Raw genomic sequence first — 23,417 nt, 5'->3', positions numbered from 1 at the left:
TCCCTCTTTCTCTTTTTCTTCGCTTCTTTTATTCCTCTCTGTTTCTTTGTTCTGATCTCATCCGAGACCCCTCTCTCCTACAAGGGAGAGGCGGTGGGCGTGAAAATCTTTATTTTTTTTGGACTTTCCGCAATTTGATCTTCGGTAATTTCTGCATTTATAATCACATCCTTTCGTAATTTGATCTTTTGATTACCTTACAATTCTTCCTTGGACAAAGAGGATCAAACAATTCCCAATCACAATAAAAAAAAAGAACTTCATATATTCGCTATCAACACAATGATATTTGTGGCCTTGGTGTTCAACAAATAACGATAGATAAAACTAAAGCACTTAAAGAAAAATTATAATATCAATAATCCATCTTATCGGATTAGTCATCGATATGATATGTATCGATCTATACAAACATACCGACATACAATATGATAAAATATATCAATAAATCAATATGTATTATTTATAATAATCTTTTATTAGACTGATAAATATCGTTAGTACCATGATGAACCAGAAGAAAAAACCAATCTACTGAAAAAATAATAATAATAACAAAAAAAATCTGACAATATCCGGATTGACTTGGTGGTAACTACAACAGTACACAACAGTCCCCCAACCAAGCCTTACTGTCACCGATGGAAGCCACAGCACGCAAATGCCGATGGAGACAAGGTGGTCGAGTCCGGCGGAGAAACTCGCAGCAGACGCTGAAGGCCTCGAATACGATATCCGCAGCGGCACACGACTCCAAAATATACGCAGGCAGCTCAACTTGGCACGCCGCCGACTCCGACGCCCACACCGTCCTGCAGAAGATGATGAAGGCCGTAAGAGGTAGAGCAGCGGCGGGAAGAAGCAGCCTCGACTTCATATCAGATGACACTTGGCCCTACTTTCTACGAGTCCGTTTGACTGGGGCTTGCTTTGTGGATTTTGATGATGGTGGCGGAGACGCATTTAAGAACAACGTAAGACTTACGATTCGAGAACATGAGGAGGAGAGATCACATCACTGGTTACCATGTAGCTTTGTCAAATTATAGAGATCGGAGAGATGGTGTTAGGTCTGGTGATCACATCCATTAAGTTAGATCACATGCAAGTACGAACTAACAAGAAGTTGAAATGTTATCCTTATCCATATGTTGCATGAGTTAGATGCCATTGACTTCATTTCCAGATGTCCATATAGATATTACAAAGGAATATATTGTAGGCTAAGGGAAGACTGTGACAAGTTTGTAGATTTAGAGATCCAAAGGGAAGAACATCAAGCAGACACAGTTTCATTATATTTTAGGTATTTATTTCAGATCCGGTATCTCGGATCTTATGACATTTAATCGTGCAGCCTCGTGGATCATACTTATATTTTCTAATTGTTTTCTATTCCATAAAAATATAAGAGTCAAAACTGAGTTGGCTTATATCTGGGCATAATCTTATTGGCTCGCAGGCCACTCTATGCATCATATTGTATTAAGACGAGGATCTCCACTCCCAGGCAAAGGCCCACGTTACCATGCGTACACCACCCGTTGATGCCTGCGCACAGTGCCCACCAACATGGCAACGTGTGGTTCAAACATTGATCTCTCTACTTCGGCATAATTGAACGCTCGCGAATTCATTTTTATGGACGGCATGGTGTAAGGAATTAGTCGAAGTCTAAGAGAAGATAATGACGGCAAAGAAATTAATAGATCGGGAGAGCCTTGGGTTGGAAGCAAACCCTCTTATCCTTCATACGAAGGAATCCAAACTCACAGCTCTCTTTCTCTGTATAAAAGGGCGGATCATCTTCTTCTTCCTCACCCACTCACTCTCATCTTTGCCTCTCTTCTTCCCACCATCTCCATCTTACATACAAAAGAAGGAAGATGTACGCACCGCCGGGCGCCCAGGACATGTCGTACTTGGGCCACGTCCAGCGGCGCCACGAGGAGAAAGGATGCCTCTATGCCTGGTAAACCTTTGCACTGCGAATCTCTCTCCCCTCTCTTCCTCCTCTGGTTAGGTTTTGTTCAATTCTAAGGCATCCTTAATACCACTAAAGATGTATATATGCATGCACATGTTCCTCGAAGACTAATAGCAAGTAATTAAGCAAGAAGCATAGAGGTTGGAAGAATGGTAATATCGTCTTTATTCTTCTTTGTTCTTTTAATTTGTATTGGTTTTTGGTAACTAGCCTCCTTTTCTGATTATATTTGAATTGGAATCAACTGGAAGACCATGGAGTGAAGAGTTCATGACTGATTACACCATGGATGAGTATCTATGAAGATTTTGGAGTAAAGGCACAAAGCATGATAGCATCCTTTGAAATGGATTAGTGCATCGTCTTGTGACGGATGGTTAAGCATCGGAGTAGATTGAGAGCAGCTTAATTGATGATTTTTAAGCATCGATACTTCCACATATGAAATTGAATTCCCTGCTTTGCAGTATCTCATTTTCTAGCTATGAAGTAAAAGTCATCATCTGTTCTGTGTCTTGAACTCATTTCTATAATCAATAATGCGTTGTACATGCTGTAATTGTATTGATGGAGCCTGCTTTAAATGTCCTATCACTGCCTCCACTGGCTCTTTAGAAGAAGCTTCACCTCACAACCCTAGTCAAGTTGACTCCCAAGATCATCCTAAATCATAAAGAGCATACGAGAGAGAACCTTCTCTACCGTCAAAGAGAAGGCACAGAGGCATCGGGTACCCCCACTTGCCTTTGTTGTGGGTTCTCTCAGCTGTAGCTGTAGCAGTCGGGTGGTCCTCGGCACCTTACAAGTGAATCATGTGAGCGAGGACTCACAATGATCACCATGCAAGTTGGTCGAGTGAAGAGGGAAGAAGATAAGACAATGTTATGCTGCTATGCTCCCATCAAACAAACTTATGTATGCCTATCTTTGTGCAGTTTGTTCGCGTTATGTTGCTGCTTCTGCTGCTACGAGACCTGCGAGTGCTGCTTGGACTGCCTCTGCTGTTGCTGCAACTAAACCATGTCAGGAGACAAGTTTGCAGTATGTAGCTTGCTCTCTGTCTATCAATAAAGCATGTAGCCATAACATGTCGCGTTCTCTGCTTCGTGGCCTTGGCTATGTGCGACTATGGAATTGTTGCTTTTGTACCGTTCTATAATCCAAGACTTTTCCTACTTCCAGTAGCGACCAAGAATTTAGTGTGGTATCAAAGCAGAGACATCTGTATTTAAATCTTAATTAGGCTACACATAATGTGTACATTCCGTAGATTATGAGCTCGAAAAACTTCGCCATGCACTCAGCCCAAGTCGGAAAAGAACGAAGAACAGCATCAGATTCAAAGCTCTAGACATTTGAGATCAAGCAAAGGAAGCCAAGAACGCAGCAAATAGGAAGATTCGAATAGATGATGACATGAGAAATGCCGCACTTGCTGCACACCGTCCTCTTTGTCATATGATTCTTCCGATCACCGGTCGCCTCCATGCATGGCCTGCTTCCCTGACATGGCCAAGGCAACGCAGTACTTACAGATCGCATGCAACCTATAAGTACTGTACCTCCGATTAATTAAAATCTCAATGGAAATGACTGCCAAAGAGAAAACAATGGAATGACATAAATTAAGCATCGCTAAATTCATCAAAACTGCACTACAGCTGATGTTTAGACATGTAAACACTATTCATAACAACAATATTCATAAATGTACAGATAACATGCTCGAATTGGATTAATCAGCTTGCTCTTAAGGAGTAAATGTAAGGCATGGCATGGTGTGGGCAGATGATTCGATATGAAGGAATGATATATTGACCCTTTCCAATAGTTACGAGCGTACTTTTATACTATGCTATTGGACGAAAAATTAATCGAGTAATTTCTCCGAGAAATAAACCACAAAGAACAAAGGAATTTAATGGTTTAAGAGATTCGGAACTATATATAGATCTCTCAAGAGATCTGAAAACTATGAGAAATATAGAGTTATGTACACATAAGATATGTTTATGTAATTCACTTACCAAGTTTATCATGACAAACATTATTTATCCATATAATCCACGAACAACTTGTACATGTATACAAATAACAAGTCGTAATATGCGAATCATTTAGTAGGACAATTATACAAAGCGACATTGTTAGTTAAAGCGGCTTTGAAGCCTCTGCATGGTTGCGAGTCTTGCAGCACTAAAGCCTCATCATGAATGATGCATTGAAACCTCGAGAAAGTCGTAAATGCCAGCACAAAAATGGGGGTGGAGAGAACCTACAGTTCAGAGATGAACACTGGCCAAGTAGAAGCTGTAGATTTATTGTGGTGAGCTTCTTTGTTAGGTGATCCACCAGCTACTTCGCGTTGAACTTTTTGCCATAGGATTCACTTGACCACATGTTTCCTGACGTGCATCATTGCATGCATGTGGGCCTCATAAACTATCATCAATGGGAATATCATTTAGCTGGTAGTACTGCACCACATCCATAATACGCAGCTCATCACTTGAGAGGTGATGTGGCGTGACTGTAGTACCACCACTCATGCATCACATCACTTCCAACTAAACCTCTCTCTCTCTCTCTCTCTATATATATATACCTCTCAGTAAAGATCATCAGAGCTTTTGGTTGTCTGTGATGCAAGCAAACAACTAGATATTTAACTGAGAGGAAGGTGATCTACCCAGCTACCGGAGACAAGTGGGCCTCCAGTGCTGACACATCTTTAGACCCATTTCTTCCTTCTCAGGGAAGAGCTATAAATGCAGACCAACCTTTCTGCCTTATCTTATAAATGCTCTCAAGTACGGCAGCATGTTGATCTGAAACGCCAATAGAGAAGAAGCCAACAGTTCCAGCTAGCTTTTGCTTAATTATAGAAGACTAAATAGTCTTGGGTGGTCGTTGGAAAAGTTTATCTTCCTTGGAAACTTGTAGCATATTAGTATCAAGAGGATGGACAAAACTGCAAGCTGATAGGTCAATGTGCCATCGAGTCTCTTTGGTAGGTTACAAACTTTATGAGAGAAAGCAGATGGAGCACCCCAAGTGCAGAAACTGGACTCAGTTATCTGAATCTTCAATCAAAAAACAAAACACTTGAAACCAGACATGATTTCTGCATCCAACCTATGGGGCCTAATTTCTCCATCATGGCTTAATGAGTCAACTGCAGGTCCAAATCATAAACTGAAAAGATAGAAGTGGTTTCTAATCCAAGCCTTGACTCACCTCTTATTCATCCAAAGAGATGATGTGAGAGGGTGGTAGTTCTCTTGGATGGTGAACAACCCAAAGTTGTATTATAAGGATCACAGGCATCACTAGACACAACCATGTGAAAGTTTTGACTCAGAAGTTGTGGGCACTGTGCAACTTCAAGTGTGTAGAACACCGGTTCAATAGCTGGCATCGGCAACCACTGCTGGAAGTAGAAACATAGCACTCAAGACAAGAAAAAACTCGAGAGAAAGCCTACTCCAATTCAGTTCACTGCACCGAGTTGAGTTCATCCAAGTCCACAGTCAAGCGAGAGCTTGTTGATGTCATGCCTGGCCATGTTAGCTTTCTATCATCAGCCAAGGCTAGGATTAGTATTTATTGCGCCTCCCTTCTCAGTTACAGGAAGGTCTCTCTCACTCTCTTCGATCAACACATGAAAGCTCCAGTTGCTATGGTCGTCAGAGAAAAGAGCTGAAAAGATCATGAAGCGATTCAAGTCACTCTCCATACTTATGGGACGATGAAACTATAAATTAGTCATCCCCATAATAAGATTGTGACCGACACTAAATAGGGATATCCCTATGGACACTTCAGCCTTCAAGAGAACAATGTGTATATGAGTGTGTCTGTTGGCTTAGTGCACATATAGGAAATTTCGTGCATATTTTGGCTTCTCTTGGAACTGATCATTCTTTATAAAGCCATTGTCGACATATATATAGAAGATTATATATATATATATATATATATATATATCATAATTTTGATTAAACAAGGGGTAATGTTTTCCTCCCAAGGCAGCCAACACCTGACCAATTCCCCGCCATCATTTACCTCCACTGATTGTGATCGTCTGCTATGAATGCAGCCAACCCAGCAATATCTTCCAACCGTACATGCCTGTAATTTTAGATGCAAGTATTTGCATTTGTACTTTGGTGTTTAGATGCAGGCAATTTAGATGCAAGTTTTCTTAGCTTGTAAGTCATATTCCATGTAATTTTGATCATGCTAATTTTTCTTGATTTGAATTAATCCATGTCTGTTGTCAATTATAGCTAAATTGGTTAGTGAAATAATTAGAGTGGTATGATTTTTCATGTAACTTAGAAGTATTAAAAATATTTATATTATGTTTTTTAAAGTAAATATTTAAGATTAGATTTGATTCTCCCACCTTACTAATTAAGGTTTATGAGAACATATTTCAAACTCTTAACCTTATATTATTAGACTAATATTTTACGTGTTAAATTTATAAAAATTAAGTATATGACTTCGGAAAGTGTTTTTTTATTTTTATTCATATTACTTAAGATGGTTTCGACAAGCTCAAAAGGTGACAATCAAGTGACACGGTCAAGTCAGGGTTCCGGAACGGAGCTATCAACTGTCCGGACCAAATCTTCCATCACAGAAGATCACCATTCAATTGGAGACTGAGAATGGGGCCCAGGTTTCCGACTCAGGGGAAGGCACACATATTCGTGGTTAGTGGTTGGACTGAGTACGGATGAACACGATCTTTGGAACCGTGGACGGAGGGGAGGTTCACATTTCCTGAACCCTGGCCTGTCCCAGCCAGGACAGGTGAGGCGCAGCCACGTCGTCACGGAGGGCCTCATCCTCTTACCGAGACCAGCAAAGCTTCACGAATACCCTTCCAACTGCGCTTTAACTCCCTCCTTTCCCTCGTAAACCTCTTCTCAGAGAACAGAGAGAGAGAGAGAGAGAGAGAGAGGGAGGCGGGCGTAAGAATGCGGAGAGCAATAAATGCTCGCCTCCAACTGGAACAGCCCCACACTCGCCTCGCGTCGCCTCGGTGCTCCTGCTTTTGCTGTTGCTGCTGCGGTGCTCATTTGTTGCTGCTATTAATGCCACCCTCACCTCCTCCTCCCTCTCCATCTCCCACCTAGCTCAGGGGTTGATGCGGGGTTCCGGATGTGGAACGCGACGGAGGCGGTTTTCTCCAGGTCCAGCTCCTTCCGGGAATGCGGCGAGGACGACGAGGAGGCCCTCCGTTGGGCCGCCCTCGAGCGCCTCCCTACCTACTCCCGTGTCCGCCGAGGGATCTTCCGCGCCGCCGCCGGGGACTACTCCGAGGTCGACGTCGCCAGGCTTAGCTCCGGGGATCGTACGGCCTTGATCGACCGCTTGCTCGGCGACCCCGGTGACGCCGAGCACTTCTTTCGCCGGATCCGCCAGCGATTCGATGCGTAGGGGAAGAATACAAAGAAAAAGCTTCATTTTCCCTTTTTCTTCATTTTTTTTCCGATTTCTGGGTTGCAAACTTCCGTTTTCTTCTCTTTTAGATCATAATGCGGCTTTACATGACTGGTCATTTTAGAAAGTTGCCATATTTACGCTCCCGAATTTGATTTGATTTCATTTATGACTTCGTTTGTCAGTTCGTCCTCAATTCTCACTCGTCTATACTTACGGTCTTGGCATTTGGTCCCTAATTTCTTAGCCATCTCTATTTACGTTCTACAAAACTCCTCTATGATTCTTTTCCCGCTTGTGACAGTCTGTGTCTACTGAAATGGAATTTCTTCGTTCATAATGTAATTGTTAAAACTTGATCATGCCTTGGCATGCAAATGTCTAAAATGTCTACGATGCAGTTTTAGATATTTTATTAAAGTTGTCATTCTTTTGTTTTACGTTTCTTGATTTCTTCGATGTCTTCTGAACTTGTAGAGTAAATCTGGAATTTCCGAAGATTGAGGTTCGTTTTCAAGAGCTGAAGGTAGATGCATACGTTCACGTAGGAAGTCGAGCATTGCCCACAATTCCCAATTTTATCTTTAACATGACAGAGGTAGGTTTTACTTTCCATTCTTTCTAGATCCGTTGATCTCTCGGTGTGATGTTTTGGTTCTGCAAATTAATTTTACAATTCTGTGGTGGATCAACATTTTATCGGTACTTGTGACAGACAAATGTATGCATTAAAATAGATAACTAGTAACCTGATATTAGCAACCTGAGAAACTACAGAGCATTATTTTTTGGCAATAGGCTTGTTAAGAAAGTAACTTATAACAAACCTGTTATCATGATTGCATATGCTCAGACACTAGGTTTCAGTATAAAAGTCGATCTTCTCTGTGGACTCATATTAAATTTTCTTGGCAAGGCTTTCATGAGGTATCTGAGGATCTTTCCGGGTAGGAGGAGGAAATTGACAATACTAGATAGTATTGGTGGGATCATCCGACCTTCTAGGTAATAGAGCACCAATCAAATTTTTGACATGGCCAATGATCTGCTCTGGATTCTCAAATTTGTGGATTTCTGCAGAATGACACTGCTTTTGGGTCCACCAAGCTCCGGAAAGACAACTTTGCTTTTGGCACTTGCTGGAAGACTAGGGAACAATCTTCAGGTTTGCTATCTTTATTCATGATATTCAGTAAGAAACTGCAATTATATGTGATGAATCACATAGTATTCTCATCACATGGCCTAGATGTAAGTGCAGAAGTCTTCATTTACACTGAAGACTGTAAGAAGAGTTTCTTGCGACCTTGCAGTCATAAATGCTTTACCCATCTAGCAGAACATGATATATCAAATATAAAAGAGCCAAACTCTAGGGATCAAAGTCTCCTATATTTCTTTTCTTTTTCCATGTTCTGTCTTTCTTGTCAGGTTACCAAAATCTGAAGTTGTTTCAGATGTCAGGGAACATTACTTACAATGGGCATCAATTGAATGAATTTGTTCCTCAAAGAACATCTGCTTATGTTAGTCAGCAAGATTGGCATGCTGCAGAGATGACAGTCAGAGAGACATTAGAATTTGCAGGACGTTGTCAAGGTGTTGGAATTAAATATGGTGAGTTGATAAACTTGAAGTCCTTTTTTTCACAATGTCAACCATGTAGCTTGAGCTAAAGAATCAAACAATAACTAGATATGCTTATGGAACTTTCACGGAGAGAAAAGAGTGCTGGAATAAAACCTGATGAGGATCTAGATCTATTTATGAAGGTTAGTAATCATGCATAGAAGAAGCTGTAGTTCTGGACTTGTTGCTTGTATCAAGTGCTTATTATATATTTTTTCCTTCAAGGCACTAGCTCTGGAGGGCAAGCAGACCAACCTAGTAGTGGAGTATATACTAAAGGTAGACAGACGCATGATTTTAATGCCATCTTTTTGCCCTATAGGATGAGAATTAAACAATCATTTGAATGTTTTTCGTGAAGCTGTCAGTCTGAAATATAGTTATTCTTCTCTTTTCAGGCTATCTATCCTTGCTTGTTGGTCATCTTAATATTGGATAGCATGACTACATTTTCAATCTTGGCAATTCTAAACATGGTTTAAAAAAAAAAAAAGTATCTCTGACTTTTAAAAGCAGTCAAATCCTAATTATCTATTAAATAAATTGATGATGTGAAATCATTGACTCTTTGCTTAATACTTGTGATTCTTGGTTTTGAATAAACCTTGTTGTACATCTATCTATCTTGTTTTCTAGTGAAATGTGAGTTGTAATGATATACATTTATTTTGACAAAAATATTTGTTCTGGGGTAATATATGAGTGTATTTTGCATAGTTCACTATATGTTACGTTTTTTGCTTTGGCATGTTAAATTATCACCAGCAATTGCTTGAATTGTAACTAAGTTTTTGTTGCAAGTCTACACCAAACTATGCATGGTATATGAATCACTGTACTGGATACATGCAAGGTATACATTAACAAACAGATGTGGTACTAAATGCAGTTATTATATCTGGTTGTAGATATCATTCTGTATCTATGTACACATAAATCCAACTAATTAGCTATATGCTCATATTGTGACATAACTGGTGTCTGTATTTCAGGCTAAAATTTGTCTTGTCTTCCTCATAAAGCACTTTCCAGGTCAAGTAAGACCATAGAGATTCCCTCGTAGCATCAGTACAAACTGGATGACCTATAAGTTGTCTCTCATCAGTAGTAATTCAGTCCGTGAGGTATCATATAGATACTTGTCCAGGTATTCCTTGGCATAAGTTCAGTTTAGGTTGAGTCCTTTTTGAAAATTTAACTATGACAAGTTGAAGCTTGAATCTTAGAACAACCTAATAGTATGGTTTGTTAATTAAGCATCGGTTGATGCTAATTAAATTATGGACTGTTCACTTTGGGATCTTGGGAAGTTCCTGTTGTCTAGCTTTCTGGTGTCTGGACATCATTGCTAATTGCACAACTTTTATGGCACTTTGTGCAATTCTCTTTTCAACCTTTTGGCTGCTTGAGAATTCTTTTGTCCTTCCAACTGATTATCTTATGTGCCTTTGTGTTTTCTGAAGTATTAAATTTCATGTAATCAAGATTTTAGGGCTGGATATATGTGCTGACACACTTGTTGGAGATGAGATGATTAAAGGTATATCAGGAGGGCAAAAGAAACGTCTAACAACAGGTAGGTCACCGATGTTCTTTTGTGCCTTTTTTATTATTTCTCATTTCATGCTTTCTTAATTGTTTTGATGAATTATTTTGTTTTCTATTTTTTGAATGATACATCTAATTTTCTTGCTGCTTTTTAGGTGAATTACTTGTAGGGCCAGCTAGAGTTTTGTTCATGGATGAGATTTCAACTGGGCTAGACAGTTCAACCACTTACCAAATAATTAAGTATCTGAAACACTCTACTCATGCACTTGATGGAACCACAATCATCACTTTGCTGCAACCAGCCCCTGAAACTTATGAGTTATTCGATGATATCATTCTTATATCTGAGGGCCAAATTGTTTATCAAGGACCTCGTGATGCTGCTGTCGAATTCTTTAGTTATATGGGCTTTAGGTGCCCTGAACGGAAAAATGTTGCTGATTTTTTGCAAGAAGTAAGAAATTGAACTTCTCTGTTTTGAAATATTTGAAATCTAAATATTATAACATATATTACTTTTTTGGTTTTTTTTCTTTCTCCTTAACATTCCAGGTTACATCTAAAAAAGACCAGCAGCAGTACTGGTATCTAGATGACTGTCCATACCAATTTATACCTGTATCAAAGTTTGCAGATGCTTTTAATTCATTTCATGTCGGTAAGAGGTTATCCGAGGAATTAGCTGTCCCATATAACAGACATAATAACCATCCTGCAGCTTTGTCAACATCTAGATATGGTGAGAGAAGGTTTGACCTTCTTAAGGTCAACTTTGCATGGCAACTGTTACTAATGAAGAGGAATTCATTTGTCTATGTCTTCAAGTTCATTCAGGTATCATTTTTCCCAGCCTTCCTGCTTTCAAGAGTAGATGAGTGAGTTAGAGAATCTACAATTATTACCAGTAGTTGCTTTACCAGCATAACAACTTTAGTTATATTTACTTGGACAATGATTGTGAAAGCATCTTTCTAGGTTGAAGTTGAACCACCCTTTTCAGTAAGCACTATGAACAGGATCCGTTGATGTTAGACAAATGATGTTCCTGGAACCTTTAAAAGGGCATTAATAAAGAGCCACACAATCCAGGCTTTCTTGAAATCTTGTGCTTTCACTTGTTCTTCTTCTTTTCCCCTAATTAAATCTATTTGCTGATAGTATGATACAAGGACAATCAGTTATTAGATGCTCAACTTGATGTCTCCACATGATTTATATGGTTTCTATGGGTCAATTGGCTAACCTTAGGAATGGTGTTTCCTAAATGTTAAATATTGAAATGGTACTTTATAGTTTGAGGCTCTGGGGTTACTATGTTAAAGATGCTCTAATTTGATGATTAATTGGTTTTGCAGCTTTTGCTTGTTGCCCTCATTACAATGACGGTCTTTTTCCGGACAACCATGCACCGTAATTCAGTGGATGATGGAATTGTCTATGTTGGAGCACTGTATTTTGCTTTAATAATGATTCTGTTCAATGGGTTCACTGAAGTTTCCTTGTTGATAACTAAGCTTCCGGTGATCTACAAGCACAGGGACTTGAACTTTTATCCTGCTTGGACATATACAATTCCTTCTTGGATTTTAAGCATTCCAACTTCACTTATGGAGACTGGAATGTGGGTGGCAGTTACATATTATGTAGTTGGTTATGATCCACAAATAACAAGGTGATCCTTTATCATATTTTGAATAAAATAACTTCAATATCGGTGAATCACAATATAGTAGTTGTATGACATAATTATGCTGCAGATTCCTGTCACAATTCCTTTTGCTTTTCTTTCTTCATCAAATGGCTTTAGCTCTTTTCCGTGTGATGGCTTCCTTGGGTCGTAATATGATCGTTGCCAATACTTTTGGATCTTTCGCAATGTTGGTCGTCATGATTCTTGGAGGATTTATAATTTCAAAAGGTGAGACCTTGCCTATGCAATACTTTCTTGTTTGTGTGTCTACTTTTATTGAAACTGTACATACACAATTGTTGTTGCAGATAGCATCCCAAGTTGGTGGATATGGGGCTACTGGATCTCTCCCCTGATGTATGCACAGAATGCTATTTCAATTAATGAGCTACTTGGACATTCTTGGGACAAGGTAAAGTGCATCTAATAATTCCTATTTTTCAGTATAATGATAGCAATTTGTTTGTGCTACAAACTTTGTGGAAGCTTGTTATAATGTCTCAACTTGATATTTTCAGAGGTTGATGTTCTCAAACTAACACAATGATTGCCTTTGTACCACTTGTGATACTGGCTATATATTGTATAAACGTGAGCAATATTAATTGGTAACTAGCTTATCCTTTACTTGCTGGCCCTTTAACTGGTTCAAAATGAGTAATTAGCATGGCATAGGGAGTACTGATGCTAGTTAATCATTTTTGTTCAAGAACTTCTAGTCGATCATCATAAGACTACAATTTGTTGGATAATTATTTCAGTATGATGTAAACCAAGGCACTCACTGTTGCTTTCAATTAGTATCACAATTTTTTTTCTATTTTCCTTTTTCTCTCATAATTGTTACTGATGACCATATGATTTAACTTAGTTGATTAAAAATTATAATGAAGTAACCTATACAGTGACTCAAGCAGTTCATAATTATATTAGATACAATATGAGAAGTTGTTTGCTTATTCTTTTTACAGATCTGACTAATAAAAGCTGTTTATTTTGTGAAAAATCAAGAACATGCAACCTTCCAGTATGACCAGTCAAAAACTGAATATGAAGTAACTGATCAAATATGTAGGAAATTGTAAGAGCTTTTGGAATGCAGAATGTTTGATGAGCTACGGTTGTGTGATAGTAAAAGGAAAACTTTAGATGTCAAGTTGCAAGGAGGATAATCATCCTTATGTCCATTACTCCGTCCAATGAACATCCTTTTGTTTCCACATAAATTCATACATGAAGGCACATTGCAATGTAGAAGAAATGTCAAATGAGTTAATTTGCCTGCTGATGTCTTTCATTCTACTGATAATGATTAGTTACACAAAGATTTTGTATTTATTTCTTATTCTAAAAATGTCATGTTGATAGCGATTAGATGTGATCCTTATGCATGAATTTCTGTTGTTGCAGAAAGTTGCCAAGGATAACATTACTTTAGGTGAATCAGCATTGAAAGAATATGGCATGTTTACTGAAAGTTATTGGTTCTGGATTGGAATCTGTGCATTATTTGGCTACACAATCCTATTCAACATCCTTTTTACTCTGTTCTTGACCTACCTTAATCGTAAGTTCCGTTGAACCGAGAAGCGTATGTCAATTTTCTTAGTGCTAACTTTCTGGATATTATATTCATTTAAATATGTGCAGCGCTAGGAAAGCAACAAGCTGTGGTGTCAAAAAGTGAACTGCAAGAGAGGGAGAAAAGGAGGAAAGGGGAGAAACTTGTCATTGAATTAAGGTCTTATTTGAGCCCAAACATACAAACAGGTTAGGACTCTGGGCACAGAACTTGAGAAATATTTTGGTGTTTTCCTTTGATAATCTACAGTTTATCTACTCATATTACAGTTTGGCTTGTTAATTTGGATTTCTAAGATGATATAGTATTTTTGAACTGGATGGCCTTGTAATTTTACTTCATTACGTAGGTGGCAACACTTATTGTGGCTCCATTTTACTTCTGTGAAAATTGTGTTATTCTTTCTTCATACAGGAACAAATGGTAAGGAATTACAGAAGGGCATGGTTTTACCTTTTCAACCTCTTTCCATGAGTTTCAGCAATATTAACTACTATGTTGATGTACCACTGGTAGGTCTATGCACTTCTTTCTCTTGCCCTTTCCATGTTAAGTGCCTTCACATGTTTCATGATTCTTATTCAATCCTGCTGGCAGGAACTGAAGCAACAGGGTATATTAGAGGATCGGCTACAATTATTGGTTAATGTGACTGGAGCATTCAGGCCTAGTGTACTGACAGCACTTGTTGGAGTAAGTGGTGCTGGTAAAACTACCCTAATGGATGTTTTGGCTGGTAGGAAAACTGGCGGATATATTGAAGGTAGCATAACAATTTCTGGTTTTCCAAAAAATCAAGCAACATTTGCAAGAATCTCTGGATATTGTGAGCAGAATGATGTCCATTCTCCTTGTATGACTGTAATAGAATCACTACTATTTTCAGCATGGCTTCGTTTGCCTTCTCATGTTGATCCGGACACTCGAAGGGTATCACCTTAAATCATTTGTATTTATTTATTTTTGCATTGACATCTCATTTAACAATTCACAAGAGGGTTTTTGCAGGTTTTTGTGAAAGAGGTAATGGAACTTGTGGAACTTACTTCCTTAAGTGGAGCCCTTGTTGGCCTTCCAGGGATCAACGGGTTGTCCACAGAACAGCGCAAAAGGTTGACGATAGCTGTGGAGCTTGTTGCAAACCCTTCTATAGTCTTCATGGATGAACCAACATCAGGATTGGATGCCAGAGCTGCAGCAATTGTCATGAGAACTGTTAGAAATATAGTTAACACTGGGCGAACAATCGTGTGCACAATTCATCAGCCAAGCATAGACATCTTTGAGTCCTTCGATGAGGTTTTCACTTTCTCTATTTTTAATTTAAAGATTCTTTTTTTTAATATATAAAGTTATACTCACTCTAAGGAAATCTCAACATAATTTGGTTATTTGCCTTTATCATTTTTGTATGTGCATAATCCGACCTTTCACTTTGTATACATGCTGCACACTCTTAGTCATCAACACCATAAACCAAGGTGCAATGATTGAGAGAATTGCCTTGTATTATTTCCTGTCTGCCAATAAAGTTTCATTGAAGATCCTTCAGAGTGAAAATTTAGCAAGTAATATGCCTAAAATTTATGCTTTCAGAAACCACAGGCAAACAAAAGGAAAATCTGCTTTATATTAGATATCTCTCACTTGTTTAGAAATGGTATGTAACTATGTATTATGTGAAATTTTTGCTTTTTTTCTGGTTCTCTTATATTTCATGAATGTTTACAGCTTCTGTTCATGAAGCATGGAGGAGAACTTATTTATGCTGGTCCTTTAGGTCCCAAATCTCGCAAGCTAGTTGAGTTTTTCGAGGTTGGTTATGATTTTTTCTCTGCTCTTCATATTTTCTTCTCAAGAGTTGGATAAGTTTTTTCATGAGATGCATTTGATCTTGAATGGTTAGGCAATTCCTGGAGTTCCTAAGATCAAGGATGGCTATAATCCTGCTGCATGGATGCTTGAAGTGACTAGTCTTATGTTGGAAAATCGCCTAGGCATGGATTTTGCTGATTATTATAGAAAATCAAAATTATTTCGGTATGTCTTGGAAAAGGAGATCACATCCTTGTTCATTTCAAAAGTCTAGTTTTTGCCAAAACTATTGGGACTCTTTCTAACAGTTGGTTTTGTTTCATTTTTTGTGGGCTCTATGTTTTCCAGACAGAATAAGGATTTGGTGGAGAATCTGAGCAAACCAAACAGTGAAACAAAAGAACTGAGTTTTCCAACCAAGTATTCACAGTCATTTCTTGCCCAATATCGTGCTTGCCTTTGGAAGCAGAATCTCTCTTATTGGAGGAATCCTCAGTACACAGCAGTCCGTTTCTTCTACACTGTCATCATATCTTTGATGTTTGGAACTATCTGCTGGGGTTTTGGCTCCAAAAGGTACTTATGGAGTGTTACACATGATTGTTTTTTCTTATATTTCTACAGGACTTTGATACTTACATCTGGTTTGGTTGATATACAATATTTTATTATAGTTACCAGTTTATTCAGAATTCGGAAGTAAATCATTTCTGATGGTTGTGCAGAAATCTGATCGGTATAGCACTTCTGTGATGTATTTTTTTTGGATGCTATGACCTTGTATTCTTCACGCAAGATGTTTTCAGAGAGATGAGGCTTGGTACTAGAGTAAAATTCTCTCATTTACTGCCAGGGTTCACAAAAATAATCTTTTTATTTATAGAGTTAAGGCTGGATATATTGACCCCTATGTTTAACCTTGAGCTAAATTTGAGACATAATGTATGCTAAGGATTCTGTTATGTGAAATGAGTTACCATAGTGGGAGTCACAGGAATAAACTTTCTGCTTGTCGGTGGAAGTCTCATGCATTTGACCACCCATCTTTACTTAAGGACTTGAACTCTTTGTTGAAACTGCTTTACTATGTAATACTTGTTTACAGGCATTTTGATATAAACTCCCCTACATTCTCTATAATTGACAACCCTCGTATGTTATATATTTATTCTTTTAATTAATGGGTGACAACTCCTCTTACTCGAAAGAATATAAGTATGGATATTCTGATTTGACTCATTCAATGGGTGGAAGCCAATATTCAGAATTGTTTACATTTTCCCCTTTTATATTTTCTTACTTTCAATATTACTTGTCTTCACTCTTTTTGCAGGCAAAAACAACAGGATATCTTTAATGCCATGGGATCCATGTATGCTGCTGTCTTGTTCATTGGTATTACCAATGCCACTGCAGTTCAACCTGTGGTTTCCATAGAAAGGTTTGTTTCCTACAGGGAGAGAGCAGCTGGAATGTACTCGGCTCTACCATTTGCATTTGCTCAGGTCTCATGTACTTCAAGCTTTTTTATTTTTATCGTCAAAAAAAACTTTTTTATTTTTACTCGTGCATTTTAGACATTTAACTAATCAGTGCACTTTTTTATGGGCAGGTTTCTATCGAATTTCCATATGTGCTTGTACAGACACTTGTCTATGGCACCATATTTTACTGTATGGGCTCTTTTGAGTGGAGCCTGGCTAAGTATTTGTGGTATATATTCTTTATGTATTTCACTTTATTGTACTTCACCTTCTTCGGCATGATGACGATCGCAATAACTCCAAATCATACTGTTGCACCGATAATTGCTGCACCATTTTATACACTATGGAATCTCTTTAGTGGGTTCATGATCACGCATCAGGTAATAAAACTACTGCATCTTTATATGTTTAGTTTGTATTAGAGGACTTTGTACCATTTTAACTATTTTATATGAAATTTTGTTTCTTAGATTTTAATAGAGTTGTTTATCTAAGAATCGATCATTATTTCCATGTATCTCCTTGTTTTATGAGTTAAAATCGATCAACAAGGAATTTCTCTTTCAGTATGAAATAGGGATATGGGTACAAGAATCAAATTCAGACATACATCCAAGAGTCCAATTTTGCAACGAGATAAATGGCAGATACAGGTCGATCAGAATACAACTTATAAAATAGTATTGCTTGATATTAATGTTTATATTGCCAAAAGTGGAAAAAAGGTTAAGATTTAGCTTCTTATATCATTATCTATCTTGAAAATGAAGTTCAATAGTCAACTAGTTTGATTAGTGTCAATCATGGACTGTCTCCCACATGTTGGTGTTTACATGACGCTATGTTCTGGGAGAGACATGAGAGCTCATGTAGCAAAGGCATCCTCCCTCTAGCTAGCATTCCGGATTTCATGTTTACCCTTTAATGTACAATTTCCAAGTGTGACAACAGGAAATTACCCACATCTTTTGTCTTGTTTTTTTCACATTACCAACTTCGAGTTCTTGTTATTTATCCTAGAAGTAAGAATTGACACCAATCGGTAATTACACATAATAGAATACTTTATCCCTATTGATTGTTATTCTTCATGGACGTTGCAATTGTTCCTTAGTTGCTTTGTCAAATGTATATTTTTTAGTCTCTTCATCTGTTGTTTTAGTAACTTCTGAAATGATAGAATTAGATTCAGTTACATAAAAGCCATTTATTTTGCTGTCTCTCCCCTAGCTATTGGGTGGTTTTTATGATACTTAAACATTTGAAAATTCTTCTTTTTTTCCTTAGAAACATCAAGTATCATCTGTTGCATGTGTTTCATTGGGTTGTGAAGTTAAGTTTCATCATTTTGATTCTACCATAAAGATTAAGATGATTTTGAGAATCTAGTTAATCACAGCTGAAGCAAATTTTCCTCAAGTGCTGGATAGAAAGTCATGTCTCATATAGATAGATAATATAGACCACAATTGCAAATTAGTCATGATATTTCAGGTATGGGAAATTTTTTAATATTTTTGTTTCCCTTGACTACTGATCTTAATGCCCTTTGGAATTTGTGGTCCTCAATCGCACATATGTAACAAAGAACATGAGTTGTTGTGGTACATACAGTAGTAATGATGTCAGTCATTATTTCATCTTTGTCAACGAGTTTCATATGACAATAATCAAGCGAATATATTCTCTCATTTTCTAAATCGACATTCCATTGAAATCTCTATCGTAGTATTTCATACGACATTCTCATCTATACCTGCAATTCATCATCTTCCTCTTCCTCTTCTCATGACTTTTTCTGCGGTTACAATCACCAGCTAGTCAAGACACTTCCAAACACCATTTTCTGGGCTGCAGCAGTTTGCACCCCAATATTAGCCTACCCTTCTGCACCATGAAACTTGTCCCATCACCAACCCCGATTTGTGCAAGTTCGGATCGAGAAACCGAGTGTTGTTTGTGGGGATTATTATCTTGACATTTTTCATGGGAAATGATTTCATTTTACATTTGTATCATTGATGTCCTCATGGGGAATAATGTAACTCAGTTTTGTTCGATGCAGAGAATACCTGGGTGGTGGAGATGGTATTACTGGGCTGATCCAATATCATGGACTTTGTATGGCCTACTTACTTCCCAGTTTGGGGACGTAGATGCGCCCATGAATCTTTCAGATGGTATTCACTCAATGAGCATAAAGCTGTTCCTGAAGCACCACTTTGGTTTCAGGCATGAGTTCCTGGGTGTAGTTGCAGTCATGGTCGTTGGTTTCTGCGTCCTCTTTGCTGTGGTATTTGCTCTGGCAATTAAATACCTCAACTTCCAAAGAAGATGATAGAACACAACAGTCTTCTTGCCCTTTAAATATATTATTTCATCCATAATAAGTTCCTCCCCCAAATAATGCACATGTTTAAAGAAGAGAGAACTGTACAGCACCAGATTCTTTTGATATGGGCAGTTGCAGGAGATACACCAAAAGGAAGCAACCATGAACCAGGCATTCTCTCTTTCTTATCTGCATCTTTGTTGTGTTGCATTTCTATGATCCGAGTCATCTTTAGATCCAAAACAGAATCATTTTCAGTGAGATTTATCAGGTTTTTGTGAATGAAATGGCGAAGTAGATCCTCTGCTTCTTTTGTTTACTCTTTTGCACTTGTGCAAATGGTACAGGGAATGAATGTCCTGTTGAGCAGGCAAAAGCCCAAAGTTCAAGCAATCAGTTTTCGTGAAAGAATTATACTTTTATCAGTGTCTGTTATTTTGCTACGATCCATGAAATTATCTATTTTCTTATATCAACAGTTTGATGGAATAATTTGGTGTTTCTATGGTCCCCTTTATGTGTTTGGGATATTATACACATTAAGATGATGAGAAAGATTCAAGTTTTCTTATATCAACAGTCTTTTTATTTCTCATCGCTCAGTATTAGGTAGTATATATCGATTCGATAAAAGATTGATGAGTGATATATTGATTTGTTTTTATATATTATGCGTACATTCGATATTGTTTCTTCAGTATAGTTGAGTAAAGTTGATTGGTATATTGGTATGAAACGAATCTTACTGTCAACCTATTTTTACTGTGTACTTTAGTACCTTTGCCGGTTTTTGGCAGCAACCAAGAAAGATCCGTTCTTGCCGACCGGATGGCTTTCTACTTTGCTTTGTTGGTGAGCTTCGTATAATTCCGGTTTGCTTCTCCATGACAAGCGATTCCCCCCGTACTGAAGTCTCTTGCTTTGCTTTCGATGTGAGATTCGGATTCGCTTCTGCATCACTGGTTTGCTTTCATGGCGAGAAAACTACGGATTCGCTTCTGCATAGGCTATAAATCCAGCGTGCTACTCTTCTTCTTCCTTGTACCTCTGTGAGTCTTCTCCTCCATCACATCTATTTATTTATCTTCTCCGCTATGAGCTCTCTTACAGAGATCTTCGACTCCGTCGTCAGGGATTGCTGCTCTCCTTCACGCGAACACCTCATGTCACTTGAGAAGGACCTCGGCTTCTTGGCCGGAGAGGTGCAAGAGCTGAAGTGCAAAAGAGAGGCCGTCAGCCGAGAGGTGGAAGTGGCAAAAGTTCGGGGGCTCGAGCCCAAGCGCAGAGTGATCGAGTGGATGGAATCCATTCAACAACTTGAAACAGAAACCGGATCGCTGAACGAGGAGTTCAGCAGGTTGAAGAGGAGGGGCGCTTGCAGCAGCCTCTCTGCGAATTTGTCTTCCTCCAGCGAGCAGCTTAGAAGAAAAGCCGAGATAGCAGTCGCGACCGCGGGGAAGCTTAAACGGAACGGCAAATTCCGCAAGTTGGCCTTGCCCGATGAAACGCTCGTCCCAGACGAGGCGTTCGAGCAGCTCCGACGACATGCAAGCGACGGCAGCGTGAGCTTCATCGGGGTCCACGGGATGGGTCTGGCGGGCAAGACGGCACTCCTGAGAAGTCTCTACGATGACTTCCTGAAACGCCAAACGGATTATGACGTGGTTATCTACCTCGAGGTACGTGGTGAAGTGATGGACGTCCAGAGCTCGCTCTGCAAACAACTGAGCTTGCCGTGTCCAGAAACGCAGATCGAGAGAAGAGACCTGCTTTTCGGCGTCCTAAGTAAGTCGAACTTCGCACTCTTGCTGGACGACTTGTGGGAACCGTTGAATTACGAGCTCGTGGGAATTCCAATTCCCAATCCGTCCACGTCCAAGATCATCGTCGCATCCCGACTGGAGGACGTTTGCAGTAGGATGGGTGCACAGAAGACGATCGAAGTGGAAGGCCTTGCGGAGGAGCAGGCCTGGGATCTCTTCCAGTCCACTCTGTGGGGGAAGGAACCCAACAACGTGGACATGATCATAATCTATCGCGCTAAAGCGATGGTGTACAAGTGCGGTGGATTGGCCGCGGCACTCGTCACCACCGCTCGAGAAATGAAAGACCAAAAGACATCCGAGGAATGGAAGGAGAAAGGCCACATCATGAAGAATGCACCCCACGAGCTTCCAGGTATGGAAAAAGAAGTTCTTGGTCCTCTCAAACGCAGCTACGATCGTCTGTCCGGTGAATTGCAGAAATGTGCCTCCTGCTTCGCGCTACAGGCAGAAGGGCGCCCCATCAGAAAGGACCTACTTATGGAACTATGGATAGCCGAAGGGATCATAGCCGACTTTGAGAACATCGGCGATGCCATGAGCAGGGCGTCGCGTTTGCTGCAGGAGCTGACTGCAGCGTCTTTGATAAAAAGGCTGGATGACGAGACCTTCGAGATGCACCCCATGGTTCGTGCCATGATACTGTGGGTTGCAAATGGCTGCGAGGAAAGGAAGAACAAATGGTATGTACGAGTCAAAGAATGGGCGAAAGAAACGCCAGACGCTGGCATTTGGAACGTCGCGGAGAGAATAGCACTGTCTGGGAACGTAATAGAAACTCTACCGGACAATCTGGATTGTCCTAAGTTGGTTTATTTGGATCTTGGAAACAATCGACGACTCGAGCCGATACCAGATGGCTTCTTCGGCTGCATTCCGTGCCTCAGGGTCCTAAATCTGCAACATGTTGATATAGAAACGATTCCGGCAAACATTGGCCATCTGGTCCATCTGGAATATCTTAGTCTGTGTGGCACGAGAATCGAGTCTCTGCCATCGAGCATTCGAGACCTGGTAAATTTGAAGCATTTGATATTGCTATCGACGAATTCCTTGAGGGATATTGCCGGTGGAATAATGTCAGGGCTGGAGAAACTGATGTGGCTGCATATGATGGACAGCTATAGTGGATGGTCGACGGGAGAGGCCAGAGAGATGGGGTCGTCGTTGGGAGAGCTGGAAGGCTTGGATGATCTAAGGGTTCTTGGCATCACCATCGCCACAGAGGCTGCTCTTCAAGGACTCTGTGGTTCACGACGGCTAGCAATGCGCACGCACTGGCTCCAGATAGAAGACTGCGACGGATTGACCAGTTTCACAATTCCATGCTCGTTTTCTCTCGGGAAAGCCATGCTCAATTTGATAGAGCTCCGACTGCACAAATTACATGAGCTAAAAGAGGTGGTGTTTAGTGAGAGTGATGCTGCGCTTTCGAATCTAAAACGCCTTCGTCTCTCGGATCTACGGAGAGCCAAGCTCACCTGGGCGGGCAGCTGCCTTCAGAACCTCGAGGAGTTGGAGATTGAAGAGTGCAACGGAATAGGTCCTGCACTGATAGAACTGGAGGACGAGGGGGCAATGGATGGCTTGCAGACCATCACTATCCTCCCTGATCTCAAACGAATCAAGCTCGAGAATTTGCGGAGGTTGCAGAGCCTGAGCCATGGGGCTGGAGTATTTGCGTTTCGGAGGCTGGAGACCATGGAGGTGGCAGATTGCCCCAAGCTCAACAAGCTGAGCTTGGTTGCCCCGGAGCTGAAAGAGATCAGATGCGAGGTGCGGTGGTGGCGGCAGCTGGATTGGAAGGACGAACGAACCAAGTGCTTCGACAAGCTCTTCAAACCGCTGTAGCTTCTTCGTTTCCGCCGCCGGAGACCATGGCTTCCACGGATGTGACGTGAGTGCATGTGCTGTCCGAGTTGTGTGTGAGTGTCTGCTTGCGAGTTGGTTTTGTGTTGTGCTTGGCGTGCGAGGCTAAACTACCTTATCAAATGCTGGTTTTGATTCTATTTTAGCCATTGAAGCCAAATGTAATAAATGGATGGATGCATGGGAGATGGAACTCAT

At 39.8% G+C, this 23,417-nt stretch overlaps 2 protein-coding genes across 4 annotated transcripts; both read left to right on the top strand.

Annotated features, from left to right (window-relative positions):
- The first annotated feature begins 6,953 nt into the window (after window positions 1–6,953).
- Window positions 6,954–20,129, top strand: LOC135642261 (ABC transporter G family member 31-like). 2 transcript variants are annotated; one of them, XM_065158258.1, is made up of 24 exons: window positions 6,954–7,434; window positions 7,919–8,039; window positions 8,358–8,446; window positions 8,522–8,606; window positions 8,899–9,058; window positions 9,137–9,213; window positions 9,296–9,349; window positions 10,556–10,646; window positions 10,774–11,075; window positions 11,174–11,455; window positions 11,977–12,293; window positions 12,379–12,539; window positions 12,620–12,723; window positions 13,722–13,878; window positions 13,962–14,081; window positions 14,308–14,405; window positions 14,491–14,823; window positions 14,902–15,192; window positions 15,625–15,708; window positions 15,800–15,933; window positions 16,057–16,284; window positions 17,042–17,213; window positions 17,321–17,575; window positions 19,261–20,129. In XM_065158258.1, the coding sequence occupies exons 1-24, from the start codon at window positions 7,160–7,162 to the stop codon at window positions 19,531–19,533; spliced, it is 4,263 nt and encodes a 1,420-aa protein (XP_065014330.1). In that variant the 5' UTR covers window positions 6,954–7,159; the 3' UTR covers window positions 19,534–20,129. The 2 variants fall into 2 exon arrangements, with proteins under 2 accessions (XP_065014330.1, XP_065014331.1); XM_065158259.1 differs by lacking the exons at window positions 6,954–7,434; window positions 7,919–8,039; window positions 8,358–8,446 and having other exon boundaries at window positions 8,526–8,606; window positions 8,906–9,058.
- A 306-nt stretch (window positions 20,130–20,435) lies between these two features.
- On the top strand, window positions 20,436–23,341 carry LOC103990283 (disease resistance protein RPS2). Of its 2 annotated transcripts, XM_065158260.1 has the most exons (3): window positions 20,436–20,576; window positions 20,660–21,206; window positions 21,279–23,341. In XM_065158260.1, the coding sequence occupies exons 1-3, from the start codon at window positions 20,500–20,502 to the stop codon at window positions 23,199–23,201; spliced, it is 2,547 nt and encodes an 848-aa protein (XP_065014332.1). In that variant the 5' UTR covers window positions 20,436–20,499; the 3' UTR covers window positions 23,202–23,341. The 2 variants fall into 2 exon arrangements, with proteins under 2 accessions (XP_065014332.1, XP_009407637.3); XM_009409362.3 differs by having other exon boundaries at window positions 20,660–23,341.
- The last annotated feature ends 76 nt before the right edge of the window (window positions 23,342–23,417 follow it).

Source organism: Musa acuminata, chromosome BXJ3-7 (genome assembly GCF_036884655.1).
Source record: "Musa acuminata AAA Group cultivar baxijiao chromosome BXJ3-7, Cavendish_Baxijiao_AAA, whole genome shotgun sequence".
Classification (NCBI taxonomy): domain Eukaryota; kingdom Viridiplantae; phylum Streptophyta; class Magnoliopsida; order Zingiberales; family Musaceae; genus Musa; species Musa acuminata.
This window is presented reverse-complemented; position numbering and strand designations above follow the sequence as displayed.

What these genes read in the sequence shown, in the direction of transcription:
- LOC135642261 (XM_065158258.1), top strand. Translation starts at nt 7,160, where the DNA reads ATGTGGAACGCGACGGAGGCGGTTTTCTCCAGGTCCAGCTCCTTCCGG. An exon ending in GACTAGGGAACAATCTTCAG is followed by an intron (nt 8,607 to 8,898) that starts GTTTGCTATCTT and finishes AAGTTGTTTCAG; the next exon opens with ATGTCAGGGAACATTACTTA. An exon ending in AGCTAGTTGAGTTTTTCGAG is followed by an intron (nt 15,709 to 15,799) that starts GTTGGTTATGAT and finishes TTGAATGGTTAG; the next exon opens with GCAATTCCTGGAGTTCCTAA.
- LOC103990283 (XM_009409362.3), top strand. Translation starts at nt 20,500, where the DNA reads ATGGCGAGAAAACTACGGATTCGCTTCTGCATAGGCTATAAATCCAGC. An exon ending in TTCTTCTTCCTTGTACCTCT is followed by an intron (nt 20,577 to 20,659) that starts GTGAGTCTTCTC and finishes CTCCGTCGTCAG; the next exon opens with GGATTGCTGCTCTCCTTCAC.